The 17,237-nt window shown below is 37.1% G+C and overlaps 1 protein-coding gene across 4 annotated transcripts in view; it reads left to right on the top strand.

Annotated features, from left to right (window-relative positions):
* Window positions 1-17,237, top strand: part of ITFG1 (integrin alpha FG-GAP repeat containing 1) — an 88,137-nt gene that overhangs the window by 2,442 nt on the left and 68,458 nt on the right. For 3 of the 4 annotated variants that reach the window (XM_040615219.1, XM_040615222.1, XM_040615221.1), the window contains exons 2-6: window positions 1,252-1,324; window positions 2,771-2,916; window positions 4,642-4,699; window positions 5,310-5,384; window positions 9,060-9,154. In XM_040615219.1, the coding sequence (XP_040471153.1) occupies window positions 1,252-1,324; window positions 2,771-2,916; window positions 4,642-4,699; window positions 5,310-5,384; window positions 9,060-9,154 (447 nt within the window). The remainder of the gene's footprint in view (window positions 1-1,251; window positions 1,325-2,770; window positions 2,917-4,641; window positions 4,700-5,309; window positions 5,385-9,059; window positions 9,155-17,237) is intronic. The other variant, XM_040615220.1, reaches the window with a different exon arrangement.

Raw genomic sequence — 17,237 nt, 5'->3', positions numbered from 1 at the left:
CACATTTGTTTCATCATCATCATCATTACTTTACCACATAGATGATAAAAAGGCAGGTGAAAGTCTATAGTGTGAAATTGGAATTACAAGTTTTAGCAGTCAACCCACAGCTTTATTATCAAAAGCTTAACCAGCCAGCAGGCTTCTTCACCTTACGGTGTGCCAACTTTTTCAATCGTCTGTGGATGATGTGTAGTGTAACCCAGGCTTTATTAGCTTGCCAGATGGGACTGCACTAGTCGCCTCAATCCATTTTGAAAGGGTTTGTTTTCATTTACTCGTTTGTTGGCATATTCTCCTTGGCAAATACGTTTATGGCAGTTCGCTGTTTTTTTGTAGCCAGGAAGCTTGTATTCTGCTATTTCACAGCTGTGAACTTTGTCATGGAATGATGCTCTTGAAACGTATATGGTAGCTCTAGTTTGGAGCCATAGTCTATTAGGTAACCTAGTTCTTGCAGTTTTGAGATGCTACAGGTGAGTTTCATGGACAGTGCAGAAAACAAACATAATAGAGGATGAGTAAAAAATAGGATTTTTTCTTTAGCTCTGAACTATTATTTTAATTGCAGAAGTAAGTGCGTGTGTATTGTGGTCTGCTGACTGAAAATATATTTCATTGTTGAAGTGAATTTTTATTTATTTATTTCTTCCCTGAATTTCAGTTATTTGTGCAACATAGAATATGGGCTTTTATTTGGATCCTCCTGCAATAATTAAATGATAGTGCCACCTCTACATGAGGAAATACTGCTGGGAACCAAGTTACTTCTATGAGTTTAACTTAAAATGCTTTTGTCAGCTGACTTGGGACAGCAGTATCAGATCCTGCTATGTCAGACAGCATTGAAAGAATTCAGCTGAGTTAGCTTTTAAGCTTTAATTATTTGTGTTGAACTAATGCCTGTTACTTTTCCACGTGTACTGTTTCTTAACTCCTTATAGGAAGTTTTATTTTAAGCAATGTGGTAACAGTGGCAGAGAGAAAGGTCTAACACTAAGCCCCAGAGAAGATTGATATCAGTGTTCCTTTGAGATGCAATTAGATTTATAGGTTGTATTAACTATTAACACAAAAAAGCGCTCGTTTTTTTCCTGTTGAGTGAGGAGGAGGTAGTTGTATGGGAAGTGTTTCAAAGTTTTTGCTACTGTGAGGAATGACTACTTGTGGCATACCTTTTTAAATGTTTTTTTTGTATACATACCATTTACAATCCTCCTCTGTTACTCATCATCTTATTTGCTTTTGCAGGGAATGAGTTGATTATCTTTCTGGCTGACCAAAAGGAACCCTACTTTAAGCCCCGTGTTAAGTTACCAATGAAGTAAGTATTGTTACTCAGGGTGAAACGATATAAGTGGTCATTTTTCTTGAAGGTGCATCTCCGCAGGCCGTGGGAACATGACTGGAATTGTCTGTGCTGCTGTTGTGTGTTTGACTTGTTCAGCTTGCCCTTAGAGTTGCAGTTCTGTAACCAGTTTCTTGGTTAATTTCCTGATAAGTTTCTGGTTTGATTTGTTTGGATTTTGTGGGTCACATTACAGAATTTGTTGGAGATGAGTTTTGACATTCATATTGTTAACTAATAGGTGTGACTTCTCACCACCTTCTGGACTTTCAATGCTTCAGGGTTTTTTGTCATCTAATTAGTATTAAAAATACCTGTAACTTGGAGTATTTTTGCAACTGACATGGTTTTTTGGGACTTTTATTTCCTAGTAAGGCAAACTACCATTCCATATCGTGGGTTAAAACGTTTTGGCAGGTAGTATTAGTCTTTGTCCCAAGACATGTTTTCAGGGAAATTGTTCTAGTTGCTGTACTTTCTAATAGAATCCAGGCGATATCATCTGTTTAGAAAGCGATAGGGAGGGAGAATGCTGTGCTGGCATTTTTGTGTTGATGTCTGTTCCTTTCTGAAGTTTAAATGTGGCTTTAAAAAAAGCATCATGTTTTGGTAAATGTAAATAATCTGTGTGTGTTCACGTAGATATGTATAGTTTTAACCATAGTAGTATTATAGGATATGTTACTGCTTATGAATAAAGCGTACTAACAGTATTATGTCTCTGAAAAGTTAAATCGCTGTTACAGCTCCACTTCATCTTCTGTAGTTCTATATATTTTTATTTATTCCCTGCTGTCTTAGAAGGAGCTTTTGTTTAGTGCATTAGAAGTCATCTGCTTCTAATTCTTGACAGAATGACCCATGTTTGTGCTCATAAAGCAGAGTCTCCGAGTAGGTAATAAAGTAAAAAAGAAGGAAAGAACAAACACGTTTAGTAAGATGTGGCAGAAGATAGGAGGAGATGATATTGTCTTTAAAAAGATCTAACTATCTGTCGGACTACTGCTGCTTAAACTGCTCCTGTTGCTTTATGGTCTTGCTCTTGGAATACAACCAGAAGATCCTGCTCTCTGAAAAACATTTTTGAGAACTGGTTCTACGACAAATGAAGGGATTTAATGAAGTCTGAATAGCATTAACAAATAGGATATGGCTGCCTGTTAGCTGAATTTTAGAGTTAAAAACTTCCTTCTTCCTTAGAGGAAAACAGCTTGCAGAATGCTTGATTTTAAAGTTACTTTTGCAGTGACAAGGACTTCATAGAAAGCCAGATTGTTGAAGGATACTATTGTATTAGACCAGCTAATAATAATTGGGATGAAAAGGCAAGCCTTTGAACGCACAAGTACTTTCTGTTTTCATGCACATCTTTGTACTATTATCTGCATGTGGGTTTTTTTATTTGTTTGCTTTTAATTCTAGATCTCTCGGTGTTACCATAACCAGTGTAGTTCCTGGGGATTATGACGGTGATTCACAAATGGATGTCCTGCTGACTACCCGGGCACAAAATCATGGCAGAGATGAACTTTCAGTGTTTATTTTCTGGGGGCACAATCAAACGTTAGGTGAGTTGCTGAGACAGCTTATTAATAAGATTGTTATGCTTTTTAATAATTCAGAGTGTTGTGAGAAAGTTGTAACTCATTCTACAGTGTAGTGATTGTTTTTACAGTGAAAATAGGGATTAGCAGCTATGTGGCTTCATACACATATATTATCTTGCTGTTAAACTGTGTAATTAATAAAAGAGAACAAAGCTCAAACTCTTGCTTTATATCATGCAACAGACATAACCAAACAATATTATAGTTAGACCGTAACCTACTAACCAAAGAGCTACTTCTCATGGCTTCCCCATTATGCATGTCATCTTCACAAAGATTATCTCAGAAGATGTATCCTGAATTTAAAATGTGCTGAGAACCTGGTGTAGAGTTTAGTGCGTAAACTTTCAAAATATCATACCTAAATTTACCAACAGTAACATAACACTCTTAATTTCTGTTAAACCTTAAATTCTTTAATGAAAGTGATACCTGGTTTTGGGAAGGAGATTTCTAGAGTCTCCTTTACTGGAAGTTTTCAAGAACTTTGGAATCAAGTTTTCAAGAAGAGTCTTTTAGCAGTGTTGTAGCTGGTTCTGCCTTAGGGTAGTCAGGGGCTGTGTGAACTCTTGAAGTCTCTTGTTTTCTGTTGGCTTTGTTTTGGGAAGAGTTTAGGTTTGAAGAACAGAAAGGCAAAAGAAGATATACTTAAGTCCACAAAAACTACTGAAGAATATTCACTAGTATAAGCAACTGTGTTACAAAATAGTTTCTGGTGAGGCAAGTGATGGCCTTAGATAATGTAGCTTCTGGCTTTAATCAGAGGTGAAACAAACGACCTGGGAAAGTGTACTGGATCAAGTATTAAGAGAATAGGAGGTATCTGTAGTATTGTAATTAGGAATTGGATTAATTTATGCTGTCTTGCTTCTGCATAAACAAATATTGGGAAAGGCACAAATGAACATGTGGGGCTTAGAAAAGGAGTCAGAGGTTAAAAATGCAGGCAATGGTCGGTATGTGGTGAGGCTGCTGGGAAGGGATGTGGTGCCTGCTTGGGTAATGGAAGCGTGACAGGTCAATAGGAGGGTACTGTCATATAAAATATGGAAACTGGAAGAAGAGAAACATTATGGTGAGGTGAAGGAAATGGGGATAATGTGGCAAGGAGTTTGAATTACTGGAAGAAGAGAAACATTATGGTGAGGTGAAGGAAATGGGGATAATGTGGCAAGGAGTTTGGATTACAAGTAAAAATCAAGTGTGAGAGGTGATAGCCTGATAAGGACTTAAAATCCTCACTTCCTATTTAGGCAGTCTACCTCTAATCCTTATTCAGACACTCAGTGTACGTGATTAACTGTGTTCTTCACAGTGACAAAACATTAAACAGAGGTTTTACATAAAATGTTGAATTCTTTGACTGTCTTCATCCCAACCATTTCAGATTTCATGTGTCTATGTCACTGCAGTCATACAAAGAAGTAGGGTTCACTAAGATCTATTTAGAAGAATTTGATGAAGAGTTTAGTGGAGAGAGAAGAAGCTTCAGCATATTAATTGTAACTCACATTTCCTGAATAATTTCAGGAAGCCATTTGTTTATGTTCAGTGCTGGCTGACTTGTTTTTTTAAATCATAAAATTGATGGTTGTAAATTAGCAGATGAAGAAGAATTGTGTCTTAAGTTAAAAATGCCAATGTCATAACATATTGCTAACTGAAATTAATATTTTCTGGTTTTAGATCTTAACCATAAAACTATGTTAAATAAGACTTTTCATGATGAGCCTCTAGTAATGGAGTAAGTATGGCCTACTTTTTTAGAAAACATTTATAATGGTGACTAAGAGCAACTTAAATCTATTTTAACACTAAAAGTTGAAATGCGTGCACTTCATATTTCAAGAACAGGTTTGTGTAATGTCAGCTGGTCTAACAGAAGATGACAAAACATACCAGTTGTCTTTACAAACCCTGTATATTATATCATCCTGGCAATAGTAACTAAATAAGCTTTTTTGTTTGTTTGTTTTAAATTTCAGTACTTTGCTTGATGCAGAAAAAGAACCATTCATTTTTTTAGCGAGGTCTGTAAAGCTGGCTGTACAGACTGGCTTCTTAGACTGAGAAAATATCCCTTTCACAGTGCCCTTTCCTCTGTGTGAAATTCTGAACAAAAGAGAGGGGGACTATAACTGGAAAATCAGATGCATGGCATAGTGTAAAATATTGAAAGAAGTGTATTACTACCAGCAGCTCGGACAAGAGCCAAAATTTAGAAAAGACTACACAGCTGAACGTTCTGCACTGCTTGGTTGGAAAATGGTAGCCAAATATGGGTTAACTTAAAACCAGTTCATTTCAACTCCTATAATGACTAAGGTGATACTGAAATTGTTTTGCATTTTCAGCTTTAACGGAGACTTGATTCCTGACGTCTTTGGTGTCACAAATGATTCAAGTAAGCCACAGATATTGATAGGCGGGTAAGCTAAGGGTTTGTTTATTAGCATGAATTTTAATAACTTATTCATTGTGCATCCACTTCTGTTCTTATTGAAGAGGCAGAAGACTCACATTTAGCTGCAACTGTGCAAACATGAATCTTCTCTCATTTCCATGTGTATCTTTAAACATTCTGTGACACTGCATCTAGTTTTGAAAGTGTTATTATTGGGGAATTAGTTGTTTTACAGGGGAAGTAGACATTCCATGAGAGCTGAGAAAACAAAAACCTTGTTATTTGACATAAGAAATAGGATAAATGTTTCTTGGAACGGTTACAGTCTCCTTTCTTCAGCACACTTTGGTATTTATTATTATAATCTGTATTAGGGAGTGATGTGCTGTACAGAAATAAAACCAAAGATCTTAAGTAGCACCTGTAGAATTTAGGCTGCATGTAGTCTAATAGATGAAGTGACAGTTTGATGATGCATGAATTACTTCAGATCTTGTAATATAAAGGGTGGCAAAAGGAAAATGCACAAATCTTTGGGGTAAACTAAAAAAAAAATAAAAATTCAGCTCTCATATACCAAAGAAGTAAATTGTAATGGGAAGGTTAGATAGGATGGGAGATCAAAAGCGTAGGAAGTGCTAAGTGTAAGGGTCTTAAGCCTTATGTTACATATTCCTGTATATTGAGCTATATATATCTTTTCATATATATGAGATTCATAAAGAGACATAAGGTAGAGGCAACTTTAAGTAGCAAGGTACGTACATGTACGTGGAAGTGTTGTTCCTGTATTGTAACTTTTGTTTTAAGGAGCGGCTAAGGCCGCTCTTCAGCAAGTAAAGTTGACTGAAGTCTTACGAGATTGCAGTAAAGGGGACTGAGTTGCGTTATTAAAGTTTCGGCTAGCCCTGGAATTTCGTGAATGAGACTAGCTCGCAAATACTGGGATAAAAATTATTATATTAACAACGTATTCAAATGTTTAGTAAGGACTATGCAAAGGATTATTTTTAACTGTTTTGAGTACAAATGCTGAAATCAAAGCAGAACAAAAGAATGGATGTCTACTGATTCAGAAGAGCCAGTATCTAAACAAAACCTAAGAAAATAGCAATATTGTTAATACTGGGCAAGATGCCAAAGAACTTTAGATCTGTCTTTTGAAACTGTTACTTGTTAAAAACACTACTGAACCCTAGAGAAGGACAGTTCTCATTCTGTTCAGTTTTCCTGGCAGCTGCTTTGGAAGTTTGGGGTCTGATAAATAAAAAGAAAGCTTTGGCTTTTGAGAGGTGTTAGGGTTGTGTATTTAAGTCACACACAATTGGTGTGACTCTGGTTAGTGAAAGTTTCATTACTGAACAGGATGATTTTTTTTTTTTTTTACCAGCTAAAAATATGGGTCTGTACATCTTCTGTGACTTGCCAAACCGAACTTAGCATACATTCAGTCTTTGATTTCTGTAAGGAAGAACTTAATTGATAGTGTTGTGGGTTGGGGCATTCTTTGAAAAAGAGAGAAGCCTTAAAAGGATACTTGAATTAGAACTTTGCAACTTAGAGATTTTTTTCTCTCAATTGCCAAAGTATGTCCTCAAAAGACAGAGAAACTGTTTTTAAGATGTGGGTTGGATTATAAATGTCAAAATAAATACATTGGTCTTAGCTTTCTGATATGAAAACCACTCCTTTTGAGATTTTCTTTTTGATCTGTTTTCTTTTGACTGATAATAATTCCCATTGAATAACTGGAAAAATTAGGAAGTGGGCTTGTGTTTTCTTAAGAGGATTGGACTTTTAAGTCAGTTGTTTGTGTCTTCTATCTTGCTATTTTGCAGCTTTTAAGTGGAACTTGATAGGATTTCTTGAATATTATTTAGTAACATTAACATAGAAACTTGCAGCTCTGTTCTTCAGGAGAAATCCAGGTGTTGGTGTCACAGCTTTTTTAGGTTTGCATATGATCAATAATTAAGTTTATTTGAAAAGGAGTGTGTTAGGAAGTCTTTGCATTCCAATGTAGCTTTATTTAGTTATTGTTTCAAAAGAGGTCTGTTACCAGCAGAGAAATCAATGAGATGATTACTGTGTCTCTATGACAACAATAGATCAGCTTTATGTGCATCTCCACGGCCCTTAAGAAATGTTTAAATAAGGCTTCCCCCCACACACCCCATCAGTGAGTTTAACAAATCTATACCAGTTGTTCCTAACTGCCTATTTTGCTTTCCTCAGAGATTGGTCAGAAGTGATGTAGGGTAAATAACATTTCATTGCGTAAATGGGAACTATAATTTTCTTGGCAGTAGGTTTTTGGTCGTTAATCCCAACTTGAATTTTATCACCATTACTTTTATTTAAATTGATGGGTTATGGAACAGAGATTTCAAATTCACAAGGGAGTTTCTGAACACCTTGCAATGATTATATATTGAAAAATTGTATGAGTTTTTGAAGATATGGCAAACTGGGAGAGCTTTAGTTCATTTTTGTTGAAGAAATGCATCCAGTAACATTAGCATAATGCTTACTCATTACAGACCAGAATAAGATTAAGTGCTATAGGTAACAGCATGAGCAATGTCTTGTACATGGAAAACAGCTTTATGTCATCTGCTTATAAAAGCATTCATCTGTTTTTAATCTAAAATGTTTTTAAATTTATATTAGAGCTTTATAACTAACTTTCTTGGCTATCTTCAAAACTGAATAGATGAAAAACCTATAGAGAATATTTAAAATTTTTAAGACGAAGTGATTCTTTTTAACATTTCTAAGACTTAGTTATGATCTTCGGGAAGCAATAAGAAGCCTGTTTCTTATTTCTCACAATAAAATGAGTCATAGAAGATAAGGACTTCAGTAATATGTAGGTGATGTCATTGGAATAAACAAAGTCATTACAGACAGTAATGCTTTTGGATAGTGCATTCTATAGTGTGTATTGACATTTTTCTGAGGGTATTAGCTCAGGGTTCTGAAAATAACATATCTGATGATTCAACCACTATGAATTTTGAAGGATTTGTTACATTTCAGTGCGCTGCTAATAGGGAGGTTTGCTGGAAGTTCAGTCATTTCTAGAACACAAACCAGCAGGGCATTTATGTTTATAAATACGTAAAACTATCACTTGCTTGGGAAATTACATAATTAGCCTGTAGTCCATCGTAACATGAGAGTTGAATTATTGTGTTGATTTTTAAGTGACTGAAAATAAAGTCCGTTCACATGCAGCAGGCATGAGCTGCTTTAACAGCATGTGATTGTGTCCATTTTTGCTCATTGTTATTGATCCTAAAGTAGATTTCAGAAGTACCAATAGTAAAACTGATTGAGGAAACTGGGGAGCACAGTGATCAGTGTCTCAAGATTTACGGTCGAAGTCTAGGCACTAAATTTCACTTCATAGGTAGTAAGACTTTGCTGTCTACAAAAAAAAAAAGTTACTCTAGAAAATTATTAAAAACTAACTGAAGCCCCTGTGCTATGAATCATCCTTTGCAGAACTTTTCAGGCAATTACTCTAGTTACTTAGTATATTATAAGCTAAGTAGTAATTTTAGCTTAGCATTAGAAGAGCATGCTTGCTGTTCAATTTCATTTCAAGTTTCACAGTTATTTTTATAAAAGGTATATTTTCATGTCAAACAGTCCCTAAGCATTGATGAAATGTATTGCTTTTTACTTTTGTCTGTAGGAACTTCTCATGGCATGCTGCATTGGAAACTCAAAGTAAAATGTATATACCGCACTCTCATGCTTTTATAGATTTAAATAATGACTTCACTGCTGGTAAGTCATAAAAAGTGTTAAATACCTTCCTAAAATTATGTCTCGCTCTAAGTATACAATCTAATGCATTGCAGTTTCCTTCTAATACTTTAGTAAATTTCATTGATGATCCTAAAGAATTGGTTCTGGAATGTTGTATTCAGTGATCATAAAACTTTGCTACTTCTGTGGGGTTTTTTTTATTTTTAATTATTTTGATATCTGCAATTTGAAAATTCAGCATTTAAAAGCGTAACTGCCAAAATGAATAACTTAAAAACATTTCCTACTTCTTGATGATAATGTAATCAGAGCTAATGCTTGTTCTGAATAATTCTGTGTTCCTCATTGAAGCATTGTTACCTGTTCTTTGTGATGCTGTACTCTAATATTCACTTTGCAACTCCATCAGAAGCCAGGCTGCGTTTTCTTAATCTTGAGTCTGGAAATAGTTTTATAGTTCATTCAAAGAATGTTTTCAAGACTGACTTATAATTTGTTTCTTGAAGATTTCAGTATTACTTCATTCTATTTTGTTGTAGTTAATTTTGTCAGTGATGGAGAAAATAACATGTGAGACTTTGTTCTTCTATTACTGTATGAGCAATCCTCTAGCCTATTTATAATTCAGTGTTCACAAACGAGTACTGGAGACAACTTTTCTTATGGTAGATAAACTGTATTTTTCCTTTGGTGGTGGCTTTGGTTTGGTTTGGGGGTTTTTTGTGAAAAACACAATGCAATTTAGCCTTCAGTTACCACTATTTATCAAGTATATACGTGATTCATACCTCCAATCCCATTTACATATTGTGCTAAACTTAATTTCTTCACACTAAATGAATTCTGAAATGCTTTATCTTCTAGATTTGCAACGTACATCAATTCATATATGGTAATTTTGGAAAGATAGCTTATTATTTTTCCTGTTTAGTAGCATGGGAACGAGGGAGGAAAGAGTCCATAAATTTAATTAAGATGCTTATAATTGTTGGGGATTAAGTTAATTGCTTTAGCGTGTCGTCAAACCTTAATATTCAGTTCTGGCACACTGTTGCATGAAGCTGTCAAGTGAAAATTCAAACTGGAAAATTAAATATACGGTTGCTTACCATAATCGGTGTGATGTAATAACCAATTCTAACACACTTAATTCTACAAATCCTTTGTAGTTGTGTTTTAGTGGCATGGGCAGTGAAGATGAGCATTCCAGGTAGCATTTTAAGATGAATATACTGAAATCTAAACTCACAGGTAGGTAAAGGTAGGAAGTCTAAGTTGCTTACATAGATCAATCACAGATGTTATCATTTTTTGCAAGTGCACACAAAGGTTTTCAGGACAGCTAACAGGGTTAAGAATGTCCGCAGAGTTCCAGTTAGTGCTAGTGAAGTATGGAAGTTCCTCTATTAAATAAAAATGAAAATTGGGATCTTTGTGTGGGGGGTTCTGGGAGCTTTATAGGTTCACATCTACATTCCTATCTCAAGATGCGAATAGAAGCTTCTATGAAGCACTCCCCTTAGAAAGATCCTGACTTTTATTTGCTTGTAACAGCAGGGATATAACACCTCAGGCTGAAATATGTGTTATTACAGAAACCTGAGGAAAATTTCAAGGAAAATAATTCATTCTGAAAAGAAAACTGGAGCAAATGTTATCATAGGATTATTTTCTTTAAAATACTTCTTTGCTTCTAAGATGGGAACAGTAAATTCTTGTTGGTTGTTTTTTTTTTTTGCTGTCCCTATGAAAATTGGACCAACTGTGTACAAGGCATATGTTGCTGAAAAATAATGCCTCATCAATGATATGATGTTTCATGACTGATGTGTTATTCCAAGACTGCCTGCTGCCAAACTGAGAAGTCACCAATTGTCTGTTCCTGTCTGCATATTTATGGCAGCCCCCTAACATCAGCTGTAGTAATTGTGCAGAAGCTGGGGCTGGAGGGGAATATAGTTCATTTTCACTTGAGTTATTAAGCTGACCCAACTTGCTATACAGCTTCAGGATTGCCAGAGCCAATGCAAGCACAGAGAGAAGGTTGACTCCTCGTAGTAGCCGCAGTTTTAGCCTGCCTTTAACCAAGCATGAAATTGCACCTTGAGTCTCATTGTGCCTCTTCCAAAAAATACCTGTTTAGTGTTATCCCCACGTCTCCTTTAATGTCTGTTCGTCTGTACAGAGTTGGGTGACTCATAGAAGAAGTCATAAGAATAGTCAGCTGATACAAATTAAGAAAAGGGCAAGCAAAAAACACCAACAAACCCTGTATGTAACTGTCTATACAGTACTGATAGTACTGTAATTCTAAACGCATTTTGCCAAACAGGGCCAAAGTAAGGTGCTGGAATTGCTGCATTTTGCCCCCAGCTAGTCCTGTGTCTTGCTTTGTGCAGTCTGGATAGACTTTGCAGAAGACGGCTAAATGCTCCTCTGGTTTAAGTAAGCTCTGTTCCTTGTCAGCGTGGCTGGAGCAGCGCAGTCTTGCTAAACAAGCAAAGAGAGGAGTGCGATCCATATTGTGTTATTTTTCAACAGTTGGCGGAGTCTTTTACTTACTGGTTGGTTTGGGTAGAGCTAGTGAAGAGCGTTCTCGTGACTTGGTATTCACCCACACTACCATTCTTGAGTTGGAACAAAACTTCCTGGTACACAGTAGAATCATACTAGTGAGGAGGGGGGCATTGTTGAGGGTGCAGGGGAATGGGGTGCTGCAGTGGATGGCTATGAACTCTTCAGAAGGGAGAGGCAATAGGGTGGTCCTGTAAGTTAGGGAGTGTTTCGACTGCCTAGAGCTTAATGACAGTAACAACAAGGTTGAATGTTGATGGGTAAGGACCGGGGGAAGGCCAACAAGGCAGATAGCCCAGTGGGAGCCTGTTATAGACCACCCAGTCAGGATAAAGAGGCAGATGAAATATTTTACAAGCAGCTGGGAGAAGGCTTACAATCAGCTAGCCCTTGTTCTCATGGGGGGCTTCAACTTACGGATGCATGCTGGAAATACAATATAGTGGAGAGGAAACAGTCTAGGGGGTTCCTGGAGCGTGTGGAAGATAACTGCCTGGCACAGCTGGTCACTGAGCCAGCCAGGGGAGATGCCCCACTGGACCTGCTGTTTACAAACAGGGACGGAGTGGCGGGTGATGTGGTGATGGGAGGATGTCTTGGCAATCATGAGATGACAGAGCTTTTGATTCTCAGAGAAGTAAGGAGAGGGGTCAGCAGAACGGCTACCTTGTACTTCTGAAGGGCTGACTTTGGCCTGTTTAGGAGCCTGCGGACAGAGTCCCTTGGGAGGCAGCACTGAAGGGGTCCAGGCAGGCTGGGCATCCTTCAAGAAGGAGATCTTAAAGGCAGAAGAGCAGGCTGTCCCCATGTGCCAAAAGGTGAGCTGGCAGGGGAGAAGCCTGGCCTGGCTGAACAGAGATCTTTGGCTGGAACTCGGAGGAAAAAAGGAGAGTTTATGACCTCTGGAAGAAGGGGCAGGCAGCCCTGGAGACTACACGGATGTTGGAAAGTTATACAGGGAGAATATTAGAAAGGTGAAAGCCCAGCTGGAACTCATGCTGGCCACTGCTGTAAAAGATAACAAAAAATGTTTGTTCAAATAAGTTGGAAAGAAAAGGAGAGCCAAGGATAATCTGCATCCTTTATTGGATGCAGCAGGGAACATTACCACAAGGGATGAGGAAAAGGCTGAGGTGCTTTTTGCTTTCTTGCCTCAGTCTTTAACAGCAAGACCAGCTTCCCTCTGGGTACCCGGACCCCTGAGCCGGAAGACAGGGATGAGGAGCAGAATGAAGTCCCCGAAGTCCAGGAGGACACAGTCAGTGACCTGCTGCTCCATTTAGACACGCATGAGTCTATGTGGCTGGATGGAATCCACCTGAGGGCACTGAGGGAGTTGGTGGAGGAGCTTGCCAAGTGGCTCTCCATCATTTATCAGCAGCCCTGGCTAACCGGGGAGGTCCCAGCAGGCTGGAGATTAGCCAGTGTGTTATCTGTCTACAAGAAGAGCAGGAAGGGGGATCCGGGGAGCTACAGGCCTGTCAGCCTGACTTCGGTGGTGGAATCACCATCCCTGGGGGTGTTTAACAAACGTGTAGATGGAATGCTTAGGGACAGGGTTTAGCGATGGACTTGGCAGTGCTGGGTTAACAGTTGGAGTTGATGATCTCAGAGGCCTTTTTCCAACCTGAATGGTTCTATGAATAGCCTGCATGCTGAAATCCCGTTGTCCAAAAGACTTGATAATCATGATGTTTGATGCTGCTGTGGTACTTTTTGACTGAAAAATTCAGAGTATTTACTCACATTGCTGCTATTCATGAACAGGAAGATACAGTTGTACCTAAAGTAGATGCACTGGTTTTTGTTTACAAATAAAAAATGGTTCTCCTGAATATACCATCTTTACTTGTTGTTCCTTGGGGTTTTTTAAGACCTTTTTCTAATATTCTGCAGTGTTTTGGGGCTCTTAGTAATTCTGTAACAGATGCATTCAATTCAGTGATTTTTAGCTGGGCTATTTTTGGCACTCTGTCATTATAAACAGCTTAGGAGATGTAAAGTGTGCTTGGCAAAAAAAAAATAGAAAGAAAAAAAAATCCTCTCTGGGCTGAGAATCTTTTTGCTAGTTTATTGCCTAACCCGTTTTCAACCTGCTGATATTAAAGCCTCAAAACAGAGCTTTTAATTGGCACACTTCTCCTGCTCTGCGTAAAAGGAAGTTGAATTGTTACGATTTCATTGTATGAGAACATGTTCATAAGGATGTTTTTAATCCCTGACAGTGCTTCACGAAAGGCTAACTGTGTAAAGATTTTTATAATCCAAAAATCCTCTAACCAGAACAAAGATAATACTAATCTTTCTTGGTGAGATAGTAATGCTGCTGCTGTTTTTAAATAAAGCATCCTCCTGTAGAAATCACAACTGCTTAGAATTTTTAATTCAGGAAGTATTTTGAGTTAGGCGAGAAATTTTATATAATCCATGCAAAAATTTTTACCAAAGCATTTATGTGTGTTTTACGGATAAAGTTGAGACAAAATTTTCAAATGTCTTCTGCATGTGTTGCCCCAGGGAGGGTATCTACCTCACACAGTGGCTGAGATTGGAAGGAGTGTCTGGAAATGGTCTGGTCAACCTGCCTATCATTAGCGTACCTGCACTGAGATAGACTGAAAGATGAGGAGACGATGTAATGACCCTTGTTAGAATAGGGCTGCTGGATGTCTAGTAATACATACTCACACATGTCATTAGTTCTTTTTGACAGCTAGCTTCAGAAAATAATTCTGAAGCTAATAATAATAGGCTTGTCTGAATAGATCAACATCAGGTGAATCTTACTGAGCTTGACAGTGCAGGTGAGCATTTCCAAAGCAGACTCCTCCTGTCTTAAAAACAGCATAGCCTCAAACTGGCATATGTACGTAATGTGACTTGAGAAGTATCTGTGCAGTATTTAACTCTTTGACTTACAGTAAAGGAGGTAAAAAGTAACTTTTTTGCCTTTAGTCCACTCGAAGTAAAATGGAACTTGGTCTGTCTCAGTAATGCATCTCACGATGTGTTAGGAGAGGGAGAGAATATAACTGAGTAAACACTGTGCAATATGGTCATTACTCTGAAGATTTTACAACTGAAATACATGAACCAAGCCATGGAGAAAAAGTGTTATAGCTGGAAACTGGGGCTGATACAGGTAAAAGGACTTGATAAAGACCACCCAGAAACGATACAGAGATGGGTACCAATACAGATTGTCTACTTAAAGCTAGACAACAGACAAATACATTTTGCTTATGCCATTGTTGGTTTGCGCCACATTCAATATTTTCAAATAAATACTTTGGACCAGGCTGAAATTTAAATTTAGCATGTGTCTCTAGGTGAAGGCTGATTAGACTGTCTTTACGTAAGCTGTCATAGGTGACTTTAGAGTGCTTTAGATAAAGTTGAAATTTTTAGGATAGCTATTATTTTGCTGCTTTTTTTATTTTTAATTAGTTAACTTGATTGTTTATATTTAAGACATTCTAAAATGTCAGATGTTCATTTAGGACTAATGCTGTCTTTCTAAGCCAAAATTGTAGTACTGAATTACTTAGAAAAAATATTATTAATAAACAATTTGTATGCACTCAAAGTTGCAAGTTGTCGCCCGAGAAATAAGGTCGTGGCCCTGCAAATGTTTTTAAGATGTTCAAATGTATCACACAAACTGCCTTGGACTGAATCCGGTAACTTCATACTGTACATCTGTCAATGTATCCTTAAATGCTATGAAAAATAGCTGATGTATTAAATATTCTGTGCCTTATTTGGTTATGTGATTCCAAAGCTTGGAAATACTGCTTTTACAACCTGTCTTGTGTTGAACACTAGCACATGGTGTGTATAACTGCAGATATTTCTGGAACTGTTTATATAAAATGAAGGGGAAAATCATAAATTTGATTTTGGGGAAAACTAAAGTGGAGAAATCATTAGTCAGAAACAGCTTGCTATAAGCTAATTGCTAGTCTCTTTACTGATTTCTGATGGTTAATTTTCTTATATTGTTTTGCTTTGGGAATCTAGAAACCTAATGTACCAGAACATTTACAATGTGTTTTCTTTTTAAATTCCCACTCCTTAGTTTAAATGCGTAAATGTAGACAGTTTTCTTCTTGAAAACTGATCATTCAAATTACCAGTGATATTTCTGTTGTAATCATTTAAACCTGGATTCTGAAGACAATGTAATGCTCGATGCCAGACTCTCTGATTATATTTTTGGTGAGCTTCCTCCTTATGGAAGCTGTTAGTCGCTCTGCGTATAATATTATCATCAAAGCTTATTTTATGCAGTAGATCCGCATTTATTCTCAATTAAAATAACCAGTCTCTTTATGTTTGCAAAGAAATTATCTGGTGGTTTAAAACTTACCTTGAGTAGTATTTTAAAACTGTAGGGGTGTGTATGTATTTCCAGTCAAATCATTCTTTCTGGTTTTGCCCCCTCCCTTACGGTTTGTTTCCCCAAAAATAAATATTCAGTAATGCCATGTAACTATTTCATTCCTTGAACAGGTACATTTTTTAATTTCTTAACTGCTTTAAGCTTTGATAGCAGAGCTTACTTGAGAGTTTACAGCAAATAATGGAGGCAAAAATTGTATCGTTTAAGATGCACAGGACGTGTTCTGGAGAACCTCAATCTAGGTCCACAAGCTTTTGTTAGTTTTTTTATTACTTTCATTTTTACTATTTACAAATTTGTTATCTCCAATTAAAAGTGGTCTGTGGTATGATCTATTACCTCTATTCCTCCACTTGTTCCTACAGCATTCAATACGACAGGAGGTTCCTGCTCATAAGATGAAGCCAGAGTTGTTCAAATGAGCTGCATCTCCTCCTACTGCTGAGATTGGTCTACTTTTGCCAGTGCCACCTTTCTTACTCATAGCTTACCTCATGAAGAGAATTAAACAATGAGTAGAGATCTTGAGGGAAAAGTAGCTATTTTAACAGAAGTTTTTACCAATCTTTCTGAAAGAACACATGACCTGTGCTGTCTGCTTAGCCACTTCAATTTTCAAATCACCATTATAAGTGTCTCAAAAGCTATTCCTTCTGAATTTTTTAATTATATACTAATACGGTTATATACGCTGAATGGTACTAATGATATTTTTATGGGAATCAATATATAGGTGAAAAGTACATTGGTTCTGCCTCAAAACAGCATTTTGGTGATAAAGCATGAATGTGAAAATGAGTTCTGAAAGCACTCTCACCACTGATTGGTCATCTTTTATTGCTTAAAACAATATTGTTGCCTTTACTCGGGGGGGGGGGGGGGGGTTGGGGGAACAACCCTAAAAGCAAAAGACACCAACAGAATTTTTTGTCTGAAAACTCATGTTTGAAGTGCTAAAACCCAGAGGAACAGTCCCACCTGCTCTGCATATTCAGAAGCATAACTATTCAGCATAGATCTAATTTAGAAGTTTTCCACTTAGGTGATGCTTTTAAATTAATACATATGGTTTTTTTCTACAGTATTTTTTAATACTGAAAGGGATTTTAGTGCTTACTTATGTTG

The sequence above is a fragment of the Falco naumanni genome, chromosome 15 (assembly GCF_017639655.2).
Source record: "Falco naumanni isolate bFalNau1 chromosome 15, bFalNau1.pat, whole genome shotgun sequence".
Lineage (NCBI taxonomy): Eukaryota > Metazoa > Chordata > Aves > Falconiformes > Falconidae > Falco > Falco naumanni.
Note: the sequence above shows the minus strand (reverse complement) of the source record. Positions and strands in the feature narration are given on the sequence as shown.